The sequence below is a fragment of the Elgaria multicarinata genome, chromosome 6 (assembly GCF_023053635.1).
Source record: "Elgaria multicarinata webbii isolate HBS135686 ecotype San Diego chromosome 6, rElgMul1.1.pri, whole genome shotgun sequence".
Lineage (NCBI taxonomy): Eukaryota > Metazoa > Chordata > Lepidosauria > Squamata > Anguidae > Elgaria > Elgaria multicarinata.
Window position 1 is genome coordinate 100,141,647 of NC_086176.1, and position 20,094 is coordinate 100,161,740.

The window sequence follows — 20,094 nt, forward strand, 5'->3', positions numbered from 1 at the left end:
TTTAAAAATTTATAGGCCACTGCAAGGTTTTATTTGCTCTTCCATCTTGGGCAATTTTCGCTTTACAGGCTTTTTAAAGAGGGCACTTAAGAGGAGGAGGGAGGGAGGCTCAGGATATCCCATATCCTGGTCCCCTTCCCTCCCTCCTGGAATGCCCCCTTCCTCCTCCTCTAAGGTCACTTTTCCAACCTTGGAGGAGCAGCCACAGTTCTCTCTGGCCTGGTTCAGACAACACGCTATGCTGCTTAACCACAAAATGGTTAACGGACCATTTTGCGGTTAAGCAGCATGGTTTAGCGTGTTTTCTGAACCAGGCCATAGTGAGGGATATGAGGGGCTGAGGGTCAGTTCTTTGACTCTCCAAGGCTGGAGCACTATATCCGACCTCGATGGGGTTTTCGTAGCTGTCCTATTATCCCTGGGACGCTCACCCAGGGACCATAGGATTGCTCATGCACTTGTGTTCTGAAGGTCGTACAGGAGAGATTTATCCATGTTTAGACAGAAAAGAAGTCCTTGTTGCTCAGAGATCTTCGGCTATGGGGAAGTATAGAAATAAATGATAATACAATTCCCAAGAATTGCATGACTTTTTCTCTCTCTTTAAACATGCGTAGGATCGAGCCCTTAGTCAACATCGTAAGATAAAATTCCAGATAAAGGTGGCTTTACACAGAAACACGCCCTTGCTCCACATTTCTGAGCCGGTTATAACTGGATTACGGCTGCAGACTCTACAGTTACTTGGGAGTAAGCCACGCCGGTTAGAGCCATGCGATTTAATCCCTCTTCCTCTTTTCCCCCAAACTAGCCGCAAAAACGTCCACCGCCTCATGCGCACGCGCAGGAGGAGAGAATCGACATTCCATCTGCGAAACCAGTGGGAGGGTCCAAACCCTGCGTAGAAAACCACACCCGCCGATATACACCACTCAGTCCCACCCCCTTTCTCCTTCTGTCTCTTCCATTGGTAGCCTTGACTTGACTGGCGGAAGTGGGTGCAGGCGCAGAGGCGACGTCAAAGGCCCCCTTTCCCCTGGAACGCGACGGAGCGTGAGGCAGAGAGCGGGGGGGCGTGGCTTTGCGCGGCGCTTGCGCAGCAGGTCCCCGGCCGTTCCTCACCTTCCCCACCCCACCCCGCCTCGACCCGCCCCCTTCCCTTGAGCCGGTGGGGTCGGAGCGCCCTAGCTGTGCGCGTCTGTGTGTGTCGATCGCCACGCGCGAGAGAGCGACGTCGCCGCCCCTCCTCCTGCTCATTTCGAACGCGCGCGAGCCGCGCAGTTGAGGCGCCACTCCTGAGGGGAGGTCGCCGCTCCTTCCCTTCTTCGCTTGGCGGCGGCTCTTGAAGAACAGTCTCCCGAGCCCGGGCTATGACCTGCCTCCCGAACTACCTGAGTGGCGGCAATCCCTGCGCCGCCCTCCGCGCCTTGCTCAAATCTTCGCAGCGGCACCACCAGCCTCCGCCGTCGCCGCCGCGGCTCCTCACCGTCTGCATAACGCCGGGCCGCGTCCTCCTGGCCGAATCGGCGCTGGCGGCCGGTCTGCCTTCATCGGCAGTGGCGAAGCGCGGGTCTAAGTCGCCCCCCTGCCCCTCTCCCAGCCCCTCTCCCTCCTCGCAGCGCTGCCGCCTCAGCTCGGGGGTCGACGCCGGGTTCCGCCCAGCCCGGGTGGTGGTGGTCGCCAAGACGACCCGGTACGAGTTCGAGCAGCAGAGGTACAGGTACGCGGGGCTCTCGGAGGAGGACCTCAAGCAGCTGGTGAGTTCGGATCTGCTTCACACACCCGGCGGAATTTTATTTATTTATTTATTATTACATTTTTATACCGCCCAATAGCCGAAGCTCTCTGGGCCGTTCACAAAAATTAAAACCATCATAAAACAACCAACAAGTTAAAAACACAAATACAAAATACAATATAAAAAGCACAACCAGGATAAAACCACGCAGCAAAATTGATAGAAGGTTAAAATACAGAGTTAAAACAGTATAATTTAAATTTAAGTTAAAATTAAGTGTTAAAATACTGAGTGAATAAAAAGGTCTTCAGCTGGCGACGAAAGGAGTACAGTGTAGGCGCCGGCGGACCTCTCTGGGGAGCTCATTCCACAACCGGGTTGCCACAGTGGAGAAAGCCCTCCTCCTAGTAGCCACCTGCCTCACTTCCTTTGGCAGGGGCTCACGGAGTAGGGCCCCTGTAGATGATCTTAAGGTGGTAGAGTCCCGCGGTGGTTGAATAAGCAGTTCCACCCTAGCATCGCCTCTTTCAATGTTCGCGTCTTACTGAAGAAAAAACCCCCGCTCAGTTAAGTGAAGGTCAGGGGTAGAAATCGTTCCCCTGGTATGTTACTTTTCTCCTTGCAGGGAACTCGACAGTGATTTCTCCTTGCAGGGAACTCTACTGTAGGAGCAGGAAAAAAAATAAAGCATCCCACACCGACAACCTAGTCTCAGGACACATGTAACAGTCACCTTGTTGAAGCAGGTCTTGATTTAAGTGCCACCTGAAATCCCATACATATACTGCCTTAAGTTCCCAGAAGATCGAAACGGGGATTTAAATGTATGTTTAAATAGTCCACAGGGATTAACAGAAATCCATAGCAGATTGTTGCATCAAAACCAAAAAGGAGTTTTATGGCACCTTAAAAATTAATACGGGATGATGGGTTAAATCCATTAGTTGCATCTAATGGATTTAGTCTGCAAAAGTTTAGTACAATAATAGACATAAGACACCAAGCACCTTGTTTTGCTGCATGTGTAAATCGTGCTTTGACATACAGTCAACGCAGGGAAGTAATGTTGTAAACCAGGGATAGGCAACCCAATTCCCTCCAGGTGTTTTTGACTACAACTCCCAGCATTCCTAAATTCTGCCCGAAATATTTGGAAGGCACAGGTTGCCTATCCCTGTTGTAGGCAGATACTGCACATGTGAGATAGCCCCATGACTCCACAGAACTGTTCTTGTTGCTCATGGTGATGGCAGTAAACCAGTAGTACCTGAAGATGTTTTCTTGCTGAAGCCCCCCCCCCCCTTACATCTATTATGGCCTATCATTAAACCATAGAACAGTAATTGAATATTATTGGTATGAAATGGGGAAGTATTGAAGTGGGGGACAGCTGGACTGACCCCTGTCCTCCTTATCTTTGTGATTGTGAATATCAGACAGTACATGTGTGAGATGGACTCAGAGCAAGACATCTACATGTTACCCTAGGATCAGTTGAAAATAAAACTGTCTGACCATGTTTAAAAGTGGAAGCATTTAGCAGAGATCACTTTTGAGGCTGACTGGGAGTAAACATTCCAAATGTCTTCCTACCCAGTAACTATTTGGGTGCAATTTTCCGAAATCACCTTGTGACTTACCTGTGGTGAAAGCCAAGACCACAGATGATGATGATGATAATAATAATAAATTTATTTATTACCCACCTCTCCCTCTGGATCGAGGTGGGGTACAACACAAATGCAAACATATAACTAATTAAAACTTTTAAAACTAATAAATTATTAAAAGCACCACATTATTAAAAGGATAGCCCATATTTCCTCCTACAACGGGAAAATGGGTGGGGTGTTTTGAGCAGAAAATCAACTGGCAAGGGGAAGGTTATGGGTTAAATGCATATATGCATTTCTCTCAGTCTCTCTCTCACATACATAGAATCATAGAATAGTAGAGTTGGAAGGGGCCTATAAGGCCATCGAGTCCAACCCCCGGCTCAATGCAGGAATCCCCCCTAAGCATACCTGACAGATGGTTGTCCAGCTGTCTCTTGAATGACTCTAGTGTGGGAGAGCCCACAACACATGTACACGGCACTCTTTGGCTTCCTAAAGCTGCTTTTCAAGTGTTTTTTTAAGTTGGTGTCCACTATTCTTTCCATGGGATATACATTTTTGATAATTCCAAGGATAGGTATTAATATTCATTTTTATTAGTTAACACCTGTATGTTTTAAGTGGTTTGATTCAGCTAATGAACATTAACAGCAGGAAAATGGATGTTCTAATAAATATATACTAGCTAACACTGGAGCTTGTAAGATCATGAATATAATTAATATAATTAATTCAGAGAAGGGGCAGCTATACATATTTGCATGTCCCCAGACCCCACAGGTCAGTGACTGCTAGCACACAGTACCATCAGTCCCTTGATTATTTAGAGGTTTGGTAACTAAACTAATATTTACTCTCTAGGAAAGTACCAACTACAGCTAGCTACTCAACCCCAGCTAGTCCTATGTTCTCTCTAGATATCATTGCAGCACATCTATCCAGCCAATGATAGTATTCACCATATGCAATTACACAATCGCATGCTGCAGACAGTTTCAGAAACATAAGCATATAAGAAGAACCCTGCTGTATTTGAGCAAAAGCCTATCTAGTCCAGCATTCTGGTCCCACAGTGGCCAACTTGGGACAGCAAAAAGCCAAATATTCAGAAGCATGTTTGGGACTGCTACTGGGCTGTGAAACTTTCTCCCAAGGGAGATTTGGTTTGCTCCATCTCTGCTATTAACAGGCAAAAATATTGACAAGAGCGCCCTCCCACTTTTGTTCTCCCTGGCATTGAGAGGCACTTGATCAATACCATGCATAATTGCCTTTTTGATCATTTTGAATGTTGTTTTCTGTACCTTATACATTATCTTTTTTCTCCCTTACTCTCAGTATAACATTTTCCAGGGGCTGGAGGTGCCACTGTGGGGAGCAGAGGGTAATAAAGTCTCTTTTTGCCAAAGCACTTGCACATGCCTAAATCTGGATCCAACCCAGTATCTCATGATTAGTCAGCGTGGATTAAAAATGATGTTTTAATCAATCTTAGAATTTCTCTAAAATAACCTAGTTGAAATTAAATCTGAATACAAGTTTGTTAAACATACTTGCCTCATAAAATTGAATCAGTGGCCCTCTCTTAAACATGCTTGAATTAAAGGCTGCTTTTCTATGTAAATGTAGAGCCATAGGGGGAAAACCGTGAGGTCCAACATGATAAATGTGTTATATGTACTGTGTTGCAGTTATGGGCTTGTTTCTGTGAGCCATGAATTGGCAAGTAATCACCTACATTGGGCTAACTCCAAGGAGGTACTATCCTCTATACATATTTAGTGTGAACAGGACTGCAGACTCATCTGGGAGTAAGCCCCACTGAAGACACAGGATCTTAGTTCTGAATAAACATGCATAGAATTGCACTGTAAGTTGATCATACACTGTGCCCACTTGGGTAAACTGGATACTATTTTTCTGAGCTCTGACTTCTTTATTTCTAAAATTAGGAATCTTTACTCTCTTGTAAACAATGACATTTTATCTTATAAAAGCAAACTGCTGTGCTTAGCAGCACTCTATGATGCTCTGGGCCCTTACAGTGCAATTCTATACATGTCTACTCTGAAGTAAGCCCCATTGAGAACTGTGGGACTTACTCCAAGGCAATTCTTTATAGAAGAGATGTGCAAACAGAGAAGGGCTTTACTAAACAAAAGCCTAGGGTGCCATCCTATACACGTTCAGGCAGAAAAAAAGTTCTACAGTTCCCAGCCAGCACAGCCGGCTGGCAGGATGATGGGAGTTGTAGGACTTTTTTTATGTCTAAACATGAACGGGGTTGCACACTTCATGATTTAAATTAGTCAGTTTTTTAGTTCCAAGTGCACTTAATGTCCCTGGCTGGATCTTCTAGTTCTTGGTAATCCTGAAATTCAAAGCATTTTTCTGGCGTCTTCTTGGCCTTATCAAAATTCTAAGTGAGGCATATGACTTACATATACAAATTGTTTTCTGTAGGCGTGTATTCCCTCCCAATCCAGTTTACTTTTTCCCTGGTACAGTTCCTCAGAGCCATGGGATGCATTGCTTTACAGTTGCTAGACTACTGTTTTTTTCTGAGCTTCAAAACAATTTGTTTCTGCAAAATAAGTGGCTGGCTGTGGAGCAGTACTTTCACACATTGATTGGTTGTTGTGGAGCAGGGCCAAAGTTCTGTGCAGGAAATATGGTGCTTTTAAGCTCTTACTTGTCATTCTAGTCTTGTTTTCTTTTTTTAGATGGTAGGACCAGGAATTAGAGTGGCAGTCCCTTAAAATGGTATACATCTACAGCTTATGTTCTGAACACAGGCTGCTTTGGCTGGGGTGGTTCCTAGTCAGTGATACACATTCCGCTCTGCCAGTTGGCAACATCTCTGTTGCTTTCTTTTCCCACAGCTTTAGAAGCTCTTTGTACTGATGTGAAACACTTTTGTCTATGCAGTACAGATAAAATAGATACTAAAGTAACTTCTTGGAACAGTGTTATAGTCTTTGAATCTTTCAAGTTCCATGTGTGTGGTGTTTCATAACTCATTTTGCATAGTCACCATTCCAAGAAGTTTTATCTCTTCATATTTTCCTTAAACTTCAACGTACTTGCGTATGATCACATATGAGTATTCCTCATAATTAGTTTCCTTAACCATTTGGGCTGTATGTGATTGAGAGAACTATTGCTCTCAATCACATACATAAAATACCTGGTTATTTTAGAAAATGTCAACTCCATGTTAAAAGCCTGTTTTCAATCCTCAGATGGGCTGTTTACTTTGAGTGTTTGGGGGGAGGGTTGCAAGCACCTTCATGGTTAATTCAATCAAACATTTGTTTCTTTGTTGTTTTTAAAGTAGTGCTTCCTCTTTCTGTCTTCCCACAATTAAATCACTTTGGAACGGGCCTGTGGATTTTTGGGACTGACACAATGGCCAGCCAATCAGTACTGTAAATCTGACTGCAAACAACATCCTGGTGCACTATCAGGGGAGGTGCGGTGGCCATAGGGCTTTCTGTGAACTTCTGCTTATTCGTCAACTTATCTAGAGAAAGCAGACCTTGCTGCAATTATTCATACCTTTGTTGCATTTAATTTGTACAATTGTAGTTTATTCTACTTTGGCATTTTGGTTTTGGTATTACATTGATGTTTGGAGTTCTATATATACTGCCCTAAAACACATTTTTTGGCTGAAGGTGCAATATAGAAAACAAATAAATACTTGGGATTATCTTTGAAGGTTGGAAGCTTCAGCTGGTGCAGAATGCAGGTTCTTAGTTACTTGTGGGGGCTAGTTGATCAGTACATATAACACTGATTCTGTACTGTCTATGCAGGTTGCAAGTGTATTTCTGCACTTAATTCAAAGTGTTGGTTGTTAAGTTTAAGGCTCTAAATGGCTTGAGAGCAGGTTATTTGGGGAATCACCTACACCTGTATGAACTCTCCCACAGCTTGCAGTTGGCCACAGAGGCCCTGCTCATATGCCCACTACTAAGAACCATCGGGGTGGTGGGTGTGGGAGCTGGGACCTTTTTAGTCAATGGCCCCAACACTGAGAAATTACCTCTCTTGGGAAGTTGTGTCTGGATGCTTTTAAATGGGGTCTTAAAATCTGGTTATCTGAAACTCCTTTTAATGTGACTTGGTGGAAGAATTTTAATGATAAATACTATTTTATTGCTGCTATTGTTTTTAAATAGTATTTTTGTAATTGTTTTAAAGTTTTGTAAAATCTATTGAGGGGAATTCCTGCTTAGAAAGGTGGTATATTAAATACATAAAATAAATCAAAATAGATACCACATGTTTGGTGCAAACTAAACTTTATTTTTTCATAGAACACTCATCATTGAACTTGTGGATATATGGATGCATCCCAAGCTAGCAATGTAATTTGATAATTGCTGTAAAGTTTTCTTTCTTTTTTTTTAATTACATTTATATCTCCTTTTTTTCTTCTTGCAAGGAACTGAAGGTGGCTTACATGATAGTCTTCCTCTCCATTTTATCCTCACAAATACCTTGTGAGGTAGTGAGTCAGTGACTGGCCCAGAGTCACCCAGTGAGTTTCATGGCTGAGTGAGGACTAGAATCTGGATCTCTAACCATTACACCACACTGGTTCTCTGTCTTCAAATTTTGTTATTTGCCCTTGTTGGGACCTGATTTTACTTCTTTATCTTAAGAGCTTTTATCTTAAATTCATTTTGCTCAAGTGTTCAATTTGTTTCTCCAGACCTCATAAGCAAAGGAAATAGGTAATGTTTTTGAATAAAGCTGAAATTTACTTTGAGCTAAAAACTAGAAATGTGTGTTTTAGATGTAGCGTAGCTATATGGTATTACTATAAAAATTCTACACTAAACTTGCTGGTTCATTTTCTTCTAACTATACCACACATGTTCTCATGTTAGCATTTTAAAAGTAGAACACAGGCTCGGATATAGAAAGACTGGGACTCCTAGATAATTTCTTTTTCTGCAATGTGACTCTGGCAAGATATTCTTGACCCTATGAGATTACTTTTGTTTGCACATCCATAGTTCCTGAAAAAGGTACTGATACTGAGTGTTTACATCATGTTATGAGAGGATAATCCGAAGGCCGGACTTTTTGGACACATCTTCAAGTGATTTTTTTTTTTAACTAAGTACACCACTTTATTTCACAATTGGGTTGAACAACTGATATCTGAAATAGCATTCTAAGGATGGCTATAAACCAGTATCTTTGAGCTATATAGATATCATTGATCTTTAGATTATTTCTGTTGAAATTCTCTTAAAACAAGTCTGACAAGGCCCTGGAAATTTAATTAGCTCTTTGAGTTTCCCAGTAGGCTTGTGGTATCCCTATCACACTTGAAATAATTCAATCACTTTCAGTACAACAAGCTGTAACTACTTGGGTGGCATGCTTGCAAGTAGATCCAGTGTTGATTTGATCTAACTTGTCATTTAAATTGCCCCATCTGCTTAAGGCAATGTTTCAACTTGGGTGTAAGCTTCAGAACTTCCCTACTTTATCATCCCCAACACTGGCTCAGTTCAGACAACATGTTTCTCTACGCAGTGGGAAAACTCCACTCAACGATTGAGTTTTTAGGAAGTATGCACCACACAACATGTTCTAATTCCACCATTGTGTGACTGTGGGCTCCCGTGAAGTTGAGTAAAAGGCAATGTAATGTTTGACAGTTCCTCCACTCTCTCTCCTCCTCCAGTCCTCCTGATGATATCCCATCAGCCATTGCTGCAATACAACAATCCCAACAGCTTTCCTAGAGTGGCACTCACTCTTTTCACTGCTCTTGCCAGAGAACTCTGTAGCCACTGGGAAAAGTCAACACAACGCAACGGAAAACTCCATGAAGCCCTCCACACAACACAATGGTTGTGCAGGAACTCTCCTCTGAACAACGTGGATATTTAGCATGGAATGTTTTCTTAAAAAACTCCACTGTGGGGTGGAGTTTTCCCTCCAGTCAACACATATCTCAGTGATGGTGTAAAAACTCCATTGTGGAGTTCTAAAACCACAGTTGAGAAACATGTTGTCTGAACTGAGCCATTATCTATTTCAAAAGTGAATATATGCAGATTCTCATGCACACTTGTATGCAGGCTCCTGCCACTGCATACAGTGATCTGGGGACTGGAATACTAGTCCAGTACAGATATTAGAAGAGGAACAGAACAGGAAATCTGGTGCTTAAAACCACACATTGGGCATTTTCATAAAAATAAAATAGCTTCCTTCTTTTTTAAATACTTAAGAATAATGCAATCATCTAAATGTCTTCTGCAAGAGGGCATTCAACCCCCTTCCCCCATTTTATCTGCTGGGACCAGGCAGGGGGGAGAAATGGTTAGCACTATTCAAATAAAGTGATAGATTCAGCTTCTTAGATCCTATCCCTCTTCGGAAGATTGAGCTTTCCTTTCAGGTTCCCTGACCCTCTGAAAAGACACCTGCACTACAGTTGAAGAACCACTAGTTTAAGACAACTTGCAGTGCCAGTATTCCTCATAGTGAGGCAGATACCAACTGATCTTTTTCAGAGCGTCTTCTATGCCTGGGGTATACTTCTGAAATGACTTTTGAAGTAGGTGGTGGACATCAGGGTCTGTGGAAATGGATACTTGTCAAATTGGGGTGGAATTCAACATTTTTATAAGTGAAAAGTAAGGATTGGGAGAGTCAGCAAAATGGTTGTTCTTCCAATACATCTGTGATTAAACCACAGTCTTAAAAAGCTGAATATATGATTGTGTTATGTACAAGGTGACTTTTTCAAACAGATTTGAAAACATAGCCCGATTGCAAAAAGCAGTATTACATATTCCAGTTAAATTGGATGAAGGCTTAAGTCAGCCTTCCTCAAGCTGTTGCCCTCCAGATGAATTGTACTACAATCTCTGGCTTCCTAACTATTTGCATGTGTGCTGGGACTGCTGGGAGTTAAAGTCCGAAACATAAGGAGGGAAGCAGATTGGAGAAGGCTGGCCATGAGCTGACTAGAATCAAACTAAGATTTTGCAGGAGTTGTATCATTCTAATTAAGTGGGGATTGTTTTGAAAGTATGTTAAAATAGAAATCAAAGTCATTGGTTTCTACAATAGAGTGATTTTTAACTCTTTTCTTAAAGCACAAAATATTTTAGAATTCACAAGGGCAATAAAATACCTTTTAAAAAAACCAAAGCAATATTCATAATGTATTATCTAAGTTACTTTGGGGATGTTTTTGTGGAAGGATTAATGTGGAGATTTAGTACATTAGTCAAATGGAAGCATTTAATTCTTGTCTATTTATATAATTTACAGCTGTATGGCTTTTTTACTTTTGTGTCCAATAAATATAATCCGGTACATGTGATGGATTTTGGTAGAAAGTACATATGCTGCGAGGCTAGCAGTTAAGTCTATGTCTCATTTTCCATTCCAGTTTCTGTCCTGGCATTTCATTGTACTGACCGGAATACCTACAGAACTAGTATGAAATTTAGTGACAACTATTCATCCAGCTTTCCATAAACTATTCTTTGAGTTAATAAGACATAGCTTATGTGTTAAAAATATAGCTTCCCTTGAGCCTGCAGCATTAGCCGTATTCAGACAATATTCTCTCAATTTAGTCAGATAAGTATTTGTAATTCTGTGCAGCCTTCAAAATGCTTACAGTCAAGTAAACAGGCTGGCCAGCCAAAATTCTGAAGGCTACAGAGAATTACAATGAAGTGTGTTAATTAAAGAGTGTAACATTCGTAATAACAAACATATGGACAGTTATATTTTCCTTTTCTGTAAATCACTAACTTGATCTGATATACTTAATTTTAATTTAGTTTTTGGTTTTTAAAATTCTTTTTAAAAAGTGTTAACTCCCAACTTTCTACCATCTGGGTGACATATCTAGTGTTCTGTTTTCTTAATCTTTTAGTAGTTTGATTGTTACCTTTTTCTTGCTTTTGATAATTAGTTGCTTTGGATACTCTTCTAAGCAGTATTGCAGGATTAAAAAAAATGTATAAATGCCTTTTGTGTATACCAGGGGTTCATAGGTGAGCTGAAAATTTAATTCTTGTGAAACCCCAGGGGAGCTGAAAATTTAATCTTGTGACTAGCAAAGTAAGTTCTGGGTGTACTCTACCACAGGAGTTGGAGAACTTCTTAAAAGCAGCCAAAATACAGGGATATCAAGTGCCTTTTCCCTCAAAATGTTTACCAAACTTCTTATGTAACATCGCCTCAATGAACAGAAGGGAGTCACTTTGCCTCTGTAGAGCAGGATACAAGACAGCCCAAGCTCATTAGAAATTGGAAACAATGGTCCAGCTCAAATAACAAGACGTGGTGTAAAGTGAGGATATTTAAAATTCCATTCCTGGTTTGTTCTAAACTGTGGTTTCCATTTTATGTACCTCATAGTAGTAAACTGTGTCCATTAAGCAGTAAAATGGAGGCATGTGATAATTAGGAGCTTTGTTGTACAGAGATTTCTGATCAACACTTTTGCAAATTATACTGAGCTCATCAGACTTCATAATGTTTTGACTGAGATCATCCAGTGAGCTCATTTTTTTCTTCAGCCATGAAAAACATGAGGTTTTAAAATTCTGTATGAATTTCTATTTTTATTAAACTATTTTAATTATGTCAAAATTATGCCTATCTTGAATGCCTAAATGCCTTGCCTATATAATTTCATTGCTTTATTAACCAGCATTTCAAATATAAATGGGTTTGGGACCATTAATCCATTCCTTCATTTTGAGCTTGCACACTGGCATTTCCATACTTCCGAAATATATAAAATTGAAATATATCAATTCCAACAGTAATTTTTACTGGGGTAAAATGCAAGTCATTGACATGTGTAATAAATTGATCTAATGATACAGTTCAAAGATGTGATGCCATGCAAAACTAATGAGTATTGAATGTTTAGGAGAATGATTGAAATCTTTGACTACATCATATCCCACTATCCCCATCAGTATATCATGACTGAGGCACATGTTTCCTAGGGTCTTCTAGAGAAATTTCAGTGCCTGTCTTACCTTTCAGCAGTGAGAGATCCAGATTAAACAGCTTTTAGAAGCTAATATTAATTGATTTTTTTTAGCTTCTGTCCAGTGTATTAATCACTGTAATGTATTTATAATAGTTGGCAAAAACATGAAAGAGACATACACTATCACATTTCAAGAGGCAAGCCTTAAATATTTAGGTGTCCACCATGTACAGTGTTGAGAATTTTTGAATTCTTGGATAATTGCTTTACATTTTTATGACTATGGATGATATAGGGATTTCCAACCTGGATAGTAGTATGTGCCCTTTATTTTATCTGGCTATTTAGAAAGGCACAGTAAATGCCACAACTATTACATGATACTTTAAAAGCTTTTGGGGGGTGTGTGTATTTGGGTGGTCAGTAATAACTGCCAACTTTACTAAAATTATATATAAGATGGTTTGCAAAGATTTCTGTCCTGAAAGGTGGGGTATAAAATAATAGTTGGTAATAACAATAGCAGCAACAACAATTTTGGTTTGTTATTCACAGCTTGCATTAAAGGGCTCTAATTACAGTGGACTACTAGAGCGACATCGGATTCATACAAAAAATGTGGAGCATATTGTAGATAGTTTAAGGTAAGGGTATGTATCAAGAATTTTTATTATAATCTATCTGAAATAAATTCAGTAAGCAGATGTTCTAGACATTTGGTGCATTATTCTACTGTCCTAAAACATTAAAGTGAAACTATGTGTACGCTGCCTAGGTGTTGGCTTTATTTTCTTTTTAGCAGTTGTACCACATACTGCTTTTGAAATTCTGAGCTTCATAAACATCTGTTGGTATAAGCAGGACAATTGGGCTGCTGTTTTGAAAAAGAACCAAAAGGCATATGCTGTTCTTTGAATCTGTCATCAAATGTGCACTCAAAGCTTTGTAGTATTTAATCAGCCTGACAACAATTAGTGTCTGACTGGACACAAAACTTGTGTTGCACTTTTTCTCTTAATGTGAGTCCACTCTCAACTGAATAGCATAGCAACAGTTATGAACTATTACTTACACTGCACATTTTAGTGTGTCATTTGTTATATATATATGTGTGTGTTATTTGTTATTTATATAGCACTGATGGTGCTATAATAATAGTAATAATAATAATAATAATAATAATAATAATAATAATAATAAATGTTTGCTGAGACCAGGTGGGCACACTTCCTGAATAACAAACCCAACAAATCAGTGATGCTGTTCATGTATGATCCTCTGCTAGTATTTCAGGTTTAGTAGGGCAAAGCAGGGTGGGTGGGGAAACATCTGGAATCCTCTTTTGTGTAAATAATTAGAGGCCTTTCAAGGAACTGGTAACCGCAGCTTGTTGCAAGTTATAGATACCTTTCATGAGATTCACTTTTAGTAGATTATACTGTACTTAGTATTCAAAGATGACTTGGCTTTTTTGCTTCCCCTTTCTTGTAGGGCATTGTCTAATTTGGATAAAGTAGCTTTTTAACTTGAAAGCTTACATTCCTTAAGGTCTGAAAAGATGAATAATAAGCATTTGCATTTCCATAAATCTTCAGGAATGAGAAGATAGAGGTCCGACTTGTAAAACGCAGAGAATATGATGAAGAGACCGTTCGGTGGGCAGATGCTGTTGTAGCAGCAGGAGGTATTAACTTGTGAGTGGGGAAGTGAATTTTGAGTTACAGTAAATATAATGTACCCTTTTGTAGGGGAGGGTATGAAGGATTGCATGATTTGTTGGTCCACAAGCATTAGCTGAATCAGTGCTAGTGATTTGGTATTAAACAAATGTTAGTCCTGGGATCCTTTTTACCAGACTTGAAAACTTGGCTTCCACTGCTTAAAAACATGTATTATCCTTTTCCAAAGTATATCTAATAAAAGTTTGTACTACTTAGTCTCTATATCGGTGGGAATTCTAAGTTGTACAATATGTAAAAATGTGTTCTTTTCTAAAAATGAGCATTTCCTGTTAGTTGCTCTAATTGGTACCTGATTGCATTCAAAGTAAGCTGATTGGATTCAAAGTAAAAGTGGTCCAGTTTGCATGAATTACTGTGGCTTAAACAACTGGGTTGTTTAAACCACAGTGTGTAGTGGGTGCCATTTGCCTAACTACCTACCCTGGGCATGGTTTGCATCATCTGAACCTGGGCAGCATGGCTTGTTAGAGGGTTTTAAAAATAATAATTTGAAGTAGAGATGTAAAATTTCAGGAAATTTTGAAGCCATGGAAAAAAACTGTTTTTTTTCTATTTTTTTCCGGGGGGGAAATGAAATTTTTTGGAAAAATTGAAATAATGCAATATTAGCACTTTTTACAGATTGAAAGTCACTTTGTTACTTTAGTAACATAAAATGTAATTATGTCCAAATTGGTTTGGCATAAAATTATTACATTTGGTATATTAAAACTAGTATATTCAAACAATTATTACAAATTTTATTTACTTTTTTTACTTTTTTTTGGGTAACAAATGGAGCTACAAGCTCCTGAACTGTTTGGAACACCTGAACTGTAAGGAACCTCTTTGGTTCAGCCAGTTTATGAGGAGCAGGCAAAAAACAATTTAAAAAAACAACCAACATTAGTAACAAAGAAAATTATTTATGTCTCCGCTAGTCCTCCAGTGTCAAGACATAAAGTACCCATTCCAATAAAAAACTGAGAAAATGGCGGGGAACAAGGTTCAATAAATATGCATGAAATTTAATCAGACACATTTTCTGAGCTATAGCTATGACTATTAGTTTCAGTCTCTGCTTCAATGGCAGTGCCTCCTAGAGGCAAAAATGCATCTTCCTCTTGCATTTGAGAGTTGTAGTCTCAGTTTGCAACCTAGGACTTGCTTGTCCTTGGTGCACAGGCATTGTAATAATCTGATCCTGCACAGTTTTTAGAATTCATTTGGAGAAATAAATATCTGAACACCTTGTCTTAAACATTTTATTCATCATGCTAAAATAAAACATCCCGTAATCCGTTTTTTCTTCATTTTTTTTTTATTTTTCCAATTTTTCAGACCCCCCCCCCCCCAAAAAAAAAGGCTTTGGAAAAAACCAGAAAAAATCCGTTGTTTTTTTTTCCAAATTTTTCTGGTTTTTTTCCGGGTCTTCACATCTCTAATTTGAAGGTTGTTTCCTCCTCCAACAAGTCGTGCTTCCTGGGTTCAGATGACATAACAAGCCACGCTCAGGTGGGTGATTAGGCAAATTACTCAGCACATGCCATGGCTCGTTTAAGCCATGGTAGTTATACGAACCGGGTCAATATGTTAGCTATTTACATTTTAATAGGGATTGTGAGTGTTGAATGGGCTCTCCCTCTCTGGAGCAGAGGCTAGACAGCTATCTGTTGGAGATGCTTGAGCTCTGGGATTGCCCAACATTGCTCCCGGCTGGAAGGTGCAGTCCAACATACCTGAAGGGTGCCAGGTTGAGGAAGGTTGTACTAGGTGGTATACAAGACCCTCTCCAATCCCATAATTCCAGACTATTCACAGTGGATTCTACTGTTTACATCTGTATTAAACTTGTCTGCTAGTTAGTTCTTCATTATTCATTAAAAATTGTACTTTGGGGCAAACCTTAAAGTATATATATAAGAAACATGCAGTGGAGATTATGTGCTCTATGTGCATCTATTTTACATTTTCTTTATAGATATCACTTCCTGATGACAATTTGTGTTCTGCAACATCATTTATTTTTGTTACTTTGTACAAAAAAGGCTAAATGTTTATGGACATAAACTTGCCTGTACTTGATACTTCAGTTTGGAATTTTAAAAAGTTTTTATGTAAAAGCTATTTCATCTCAAATCATATTTTCCACCTAGGTGATGGCACAATGCTTCTGGCAGCTAGTAAGGTATTGGACCGATTAAAGCCAGTTATTGGAATAAACACAGACCCAGATAGGTGAGCCTAAGATTTGAAAATATCTTGCAGTGTTGTTGATCTGTATACAATGGTGTTTTTTGTCAATTTATCATGCACGCGATCATATGGTTTACAAGCAATAAATTTTCTTTAATTTTCCCAGAACTGATTGCCTTTAGTAACTTCAGAAAGTGTACTGAAGTATATAAATGGTCAACGAGCGTTGATTCAATAAGAGTAATTTAGGCAGAGGGTTAATTTAGGTCAGTTTACTGCAATATGTTGTATGTTGGGTTGCCTTTGAGGATGGTTCAGAAAGTGCAACGAGTGCAGAACTCGATGGCCATGTTGTTGACTGGGACTAGGTGATGTCAACATATAAGCTCGTTCCTGGCTATCCTGCACTGCTTGCCAATTGGTTTCTGGACCAGATTCAAAGTGCTGGTTTTAACTTAGAAAGCCCTACATGCCTCAGGACCCTAATACGTCAAGGATTATTTCTCCCCGTATTAACCTATTCAGTCCCTGAGATCAGTTTCAGAGGCCCTTCTCTGTGTGCCCTCTCTGATAGAACCTTGAGAGGTATGGGAACAAGGCTGTGTTTATGGAACATTCTCCTTAAGAAAGGCTATCTGGTGCCAAAACAATTATCTTTTTTTGCACAATGCAAAGAAATATGTAATTTCCTAGGCATTTGGGCATTAGTTATAGCCCAATTGTTGTGAATGTGATGTTCATTCTAGGCGGTGAGCAGGAAGGAGATTTTCTGTATTTGCAGATGAACGCTTTGCATATTGTATTGCTTTTAGATTATTTTATATTTATTTTTATTAGTATTGTGCTGATTATAGTTTATATTTATCTTGTTTTGTCCTGTTATATTAATCATGGATTTCTGTATTGCATGTGTTAGTTGCTTTGAGATTGCTTTTTATGGTGGGAAGGGACACATACATTTAATAAATTAATAAATAAATTCAAGTCGTACTATCTTACATTCACTGTTGTTCCTTGCCTCGATCCAAGTGGAGAGGCAGGTAAGAAATAAATTATTATTATTATTATTATTATTATTATTATTATTATTATTATTTCAGTTGTTCTATATTTATACAAATGCTGAATATTATTTTTTCATTATTTATCCATTTTAATAGGTCTTAAATATATCCCCAGATGCCTCCCAGTTTATCTTTAAGATTTGCTTACTATTCCCATGTATCCTTAATCCCTGAGATGTTCTTGGTTCATTAATTCTTTATTCAATTTCATCCTAAATCTGAATATTGGATTATTAACTTCTGGGAAACATATTTTCATTAAAATCAATATGTCCGCCTACTGCAATGTTTTTTCATCATTTTCTAATACTGTAACTTTATTTATTTATTTTTCATCTTCATACCTGAAAGCTCAGTGCAGATTTCAGATGGTTGAGGATAATGTGCACCTTTGACATATGCCTTTCCCTAGTTCAGGTTGTTCTGACAGTGAAGGAGTGATAAGAATCCTGGTGTTCAGGTTTTAATCTATTTCTTGAAAGATGGATTGAACTCAGATTGTCTAGAAACAGCAAAAAGCACTCCTCCTCAAACACAAAGATACTTACCTTCTCTAGTCTAATCCCATGCAGTGTAGTATAGTTTAAAAACACTTCTAGTTATAGTTTGTAGCTTATTGCTTTTGCCCCTTGGTTTTACTCTTACTCTACATCAACTTCTGAACAAGAATGGTTATGAATGACTTGGCATATTTGGCAGCCTGTGTAAAATAGTTGACAGATTGCTCCGTCTCCCACAGAATGGTATCTAAAAGTTATTCAGCTAGTTAAAATTATGTAATCCAGCAGCATATTATTCCTCTTTTTAGAATGAGTGAGAGGAAACAGATCTTTGCCCAAAGAAAGTATCAGAGGGTTGAATCCAATGTCACTTGAGCAGACTTCCAATTGCTCTCCCCCCCCCACTGCAGCCTCACAAAGCTGCTCCAGAGGGTACCCCAACCTTCCAGAGAAGATTTGGAGGGGCGCAAGAGGGGTTGCAGTGGGGAGGGGAAATCCATTCTGCCCAGAAGATGGTCAGTATTGGGTACAACCCACAATAATCTGTCATACCTTCTTTTCGTTTTGTTACATTCAGATCTGAAGGCCACTTGTGTTTACCTGTACGATACACACACTCATTTCCAGATGCCCTACAGAAACTCTATCATGGTGATTTCAGGTAGGTAAGAGCTTATATATCTAAAGACAATTGTTTTTAAAGAAGTTTAATTTTAAGTTCTATTCTGTACATAATACCATACAGCTGTACAATGAGACAGATCTGAAGACTATCTCTTTGAACTCTACATGTATAGCAGGGCTTAGTCTTTAGGAGGGGTGGGGAACATGGCAGGCTTCATGCAGTCCCCACTACCCTCAATGCAGCCCTACCACCACCTCAAAAGTAAAAATATTTTTTAACAACAACAAAAGCATTTGTAGCAGGTAAAAGCTTTTTTTTTAAAAAAAAAACACTTAAAAAATGCACCTGTAGCACCAAAAGTGTTAAATTTAGTTTGAAGCCCCTGGGCCTCCCAAAGTTGCTGACCCATGTATAACCTTGTGAATGCTTATGCTTTCTGGCTGTGTTAAAACAAATGAAATGAGAAAATGTAACATCAACTAATGATAAGGATTTCTGGATTATGAATATAATAGGTGAATACAGTGTGTGATCAAGACTCAATAGTTTACCTGCAGAAGGGAGCCTATAGGGAAATGGTGAACTGTTTACTTATGCAAGCTACTCAACACACACAATGGTGGAAATCACTCCTAATAGTGAATTCAGCTGCTGAGTGGTGACAGTATTGTAGCCAAAACAGACTCACTGAGAAACAAAAGGTCGACACCAGCATGCTCAAAAGAACCCCAGCATTTGCAGAAGTACAAAAAAACTTTGGTGATGAATAAAACTCCAGTGATGAATGGTAAGTGGCCACAGAATGTGGAATTATATGATGGGGAATGAAATGGAGTATTCCAGAAGAGGGCATGGCTGGCTGGCTGGAATCCTCAACAGAAGCCCTCCGCAGTGCAACTTGTAAATAACAATGGTGGCAAATTTCTCCTCCCCTTCTCTATTTCCCTCACCATCTGTTCAGGAGGAGGGGATTGGAAAGAAATTCCTGATTTTGTGATGAGCTCTTAGCTGTGCTACCAGGACAGTTAAGCATGCGTTCTGACAACTTCTAGTGGTTCAGATGAGGGGGAAAATAACATTGAAAAAAGCTGCTGTTTACCCAGGAATCCATTACTAAAGCATTGAATTAAAACACACCATGTTGCCTTTCCTTAATAACTCTAGATAGTTTTGAAGTGTAATGTACTTCATGGCATCATGATGTGGTGAAGGTCTGAATTTGGGGCTTGTGTCAGTTATCCAAATATATAAAATATTGCTGTTAACAGTGCAGAATGTTGTCACTTTATACTAATCAAAATACCTTCAATTAGGACAAATGTTTTATGGGACTTTTCAGTGGACAAAAGTTCATAGCAGAAACTAAATCCTGTTATAGTGGAGTACTAATAATAACAGCTTGATTGCTGTGTGTCATGCTTATCAAATCCACAAGGTGTTCTTTGGCAACATACATAAATGGATCACACTTGTTAAAATTTTATCTATTAAATATTTTAAACTAGAAAGTAAGTAGGATTAATGAAAATCTGGGAATTTGAGGGCATTGTATATAGGTAACAAACCCATAGAACCTGTTCTAAATAATAAAGGAAACAATTATGGTATACATGAGTACTAGTGACATTGAAAA

General features: G+C 39.3%; 1 protein-coding gene across 3 annotated transcripts in view; it reads left to right on the forward strand.

Annotated features, from left to right (window-relative positions):
- The first annotated feature begins 1,206 nt into the window (after positions 1-1,206).
- Positions 1,207-20,094, forward strand: part of NADK2 (NAD kinase 2, mitochondrial) — a 34,977-nt gene continuing 16,089 nt past the window's right edge. Inside the window, exons 1-5 of one of the 3 annotated variants that reach the window (XM_063128165.1) lie at positions 1,207-1,757; positions 12,911-12,999; positions 13,951-14,039; positions 16,233-16,314; positions 18,414-18,497. In XM_063128165.1, coding sequence (XP_062984235.1) covers positions 1,371-1,757; positions 12,911-12,999; positions 13,951-14,039; positions 16,233-16,314; positions 18,414-18,497 — 731 coding nt within the window. In that variant the 5' untranslated portion in view covers positions 1,207-1,370. Of the gene's footprint in view, positions 1,758-12,910; positions 13,000-13,950; positions 14,050-16,232; positions 16,315-18,413; positions 18,498-20,094 lie in introns of those variants that run through there. The other 2 variants (XM_063128166.1, XM_063128167.1) reach the window with 2 other exon arrangements.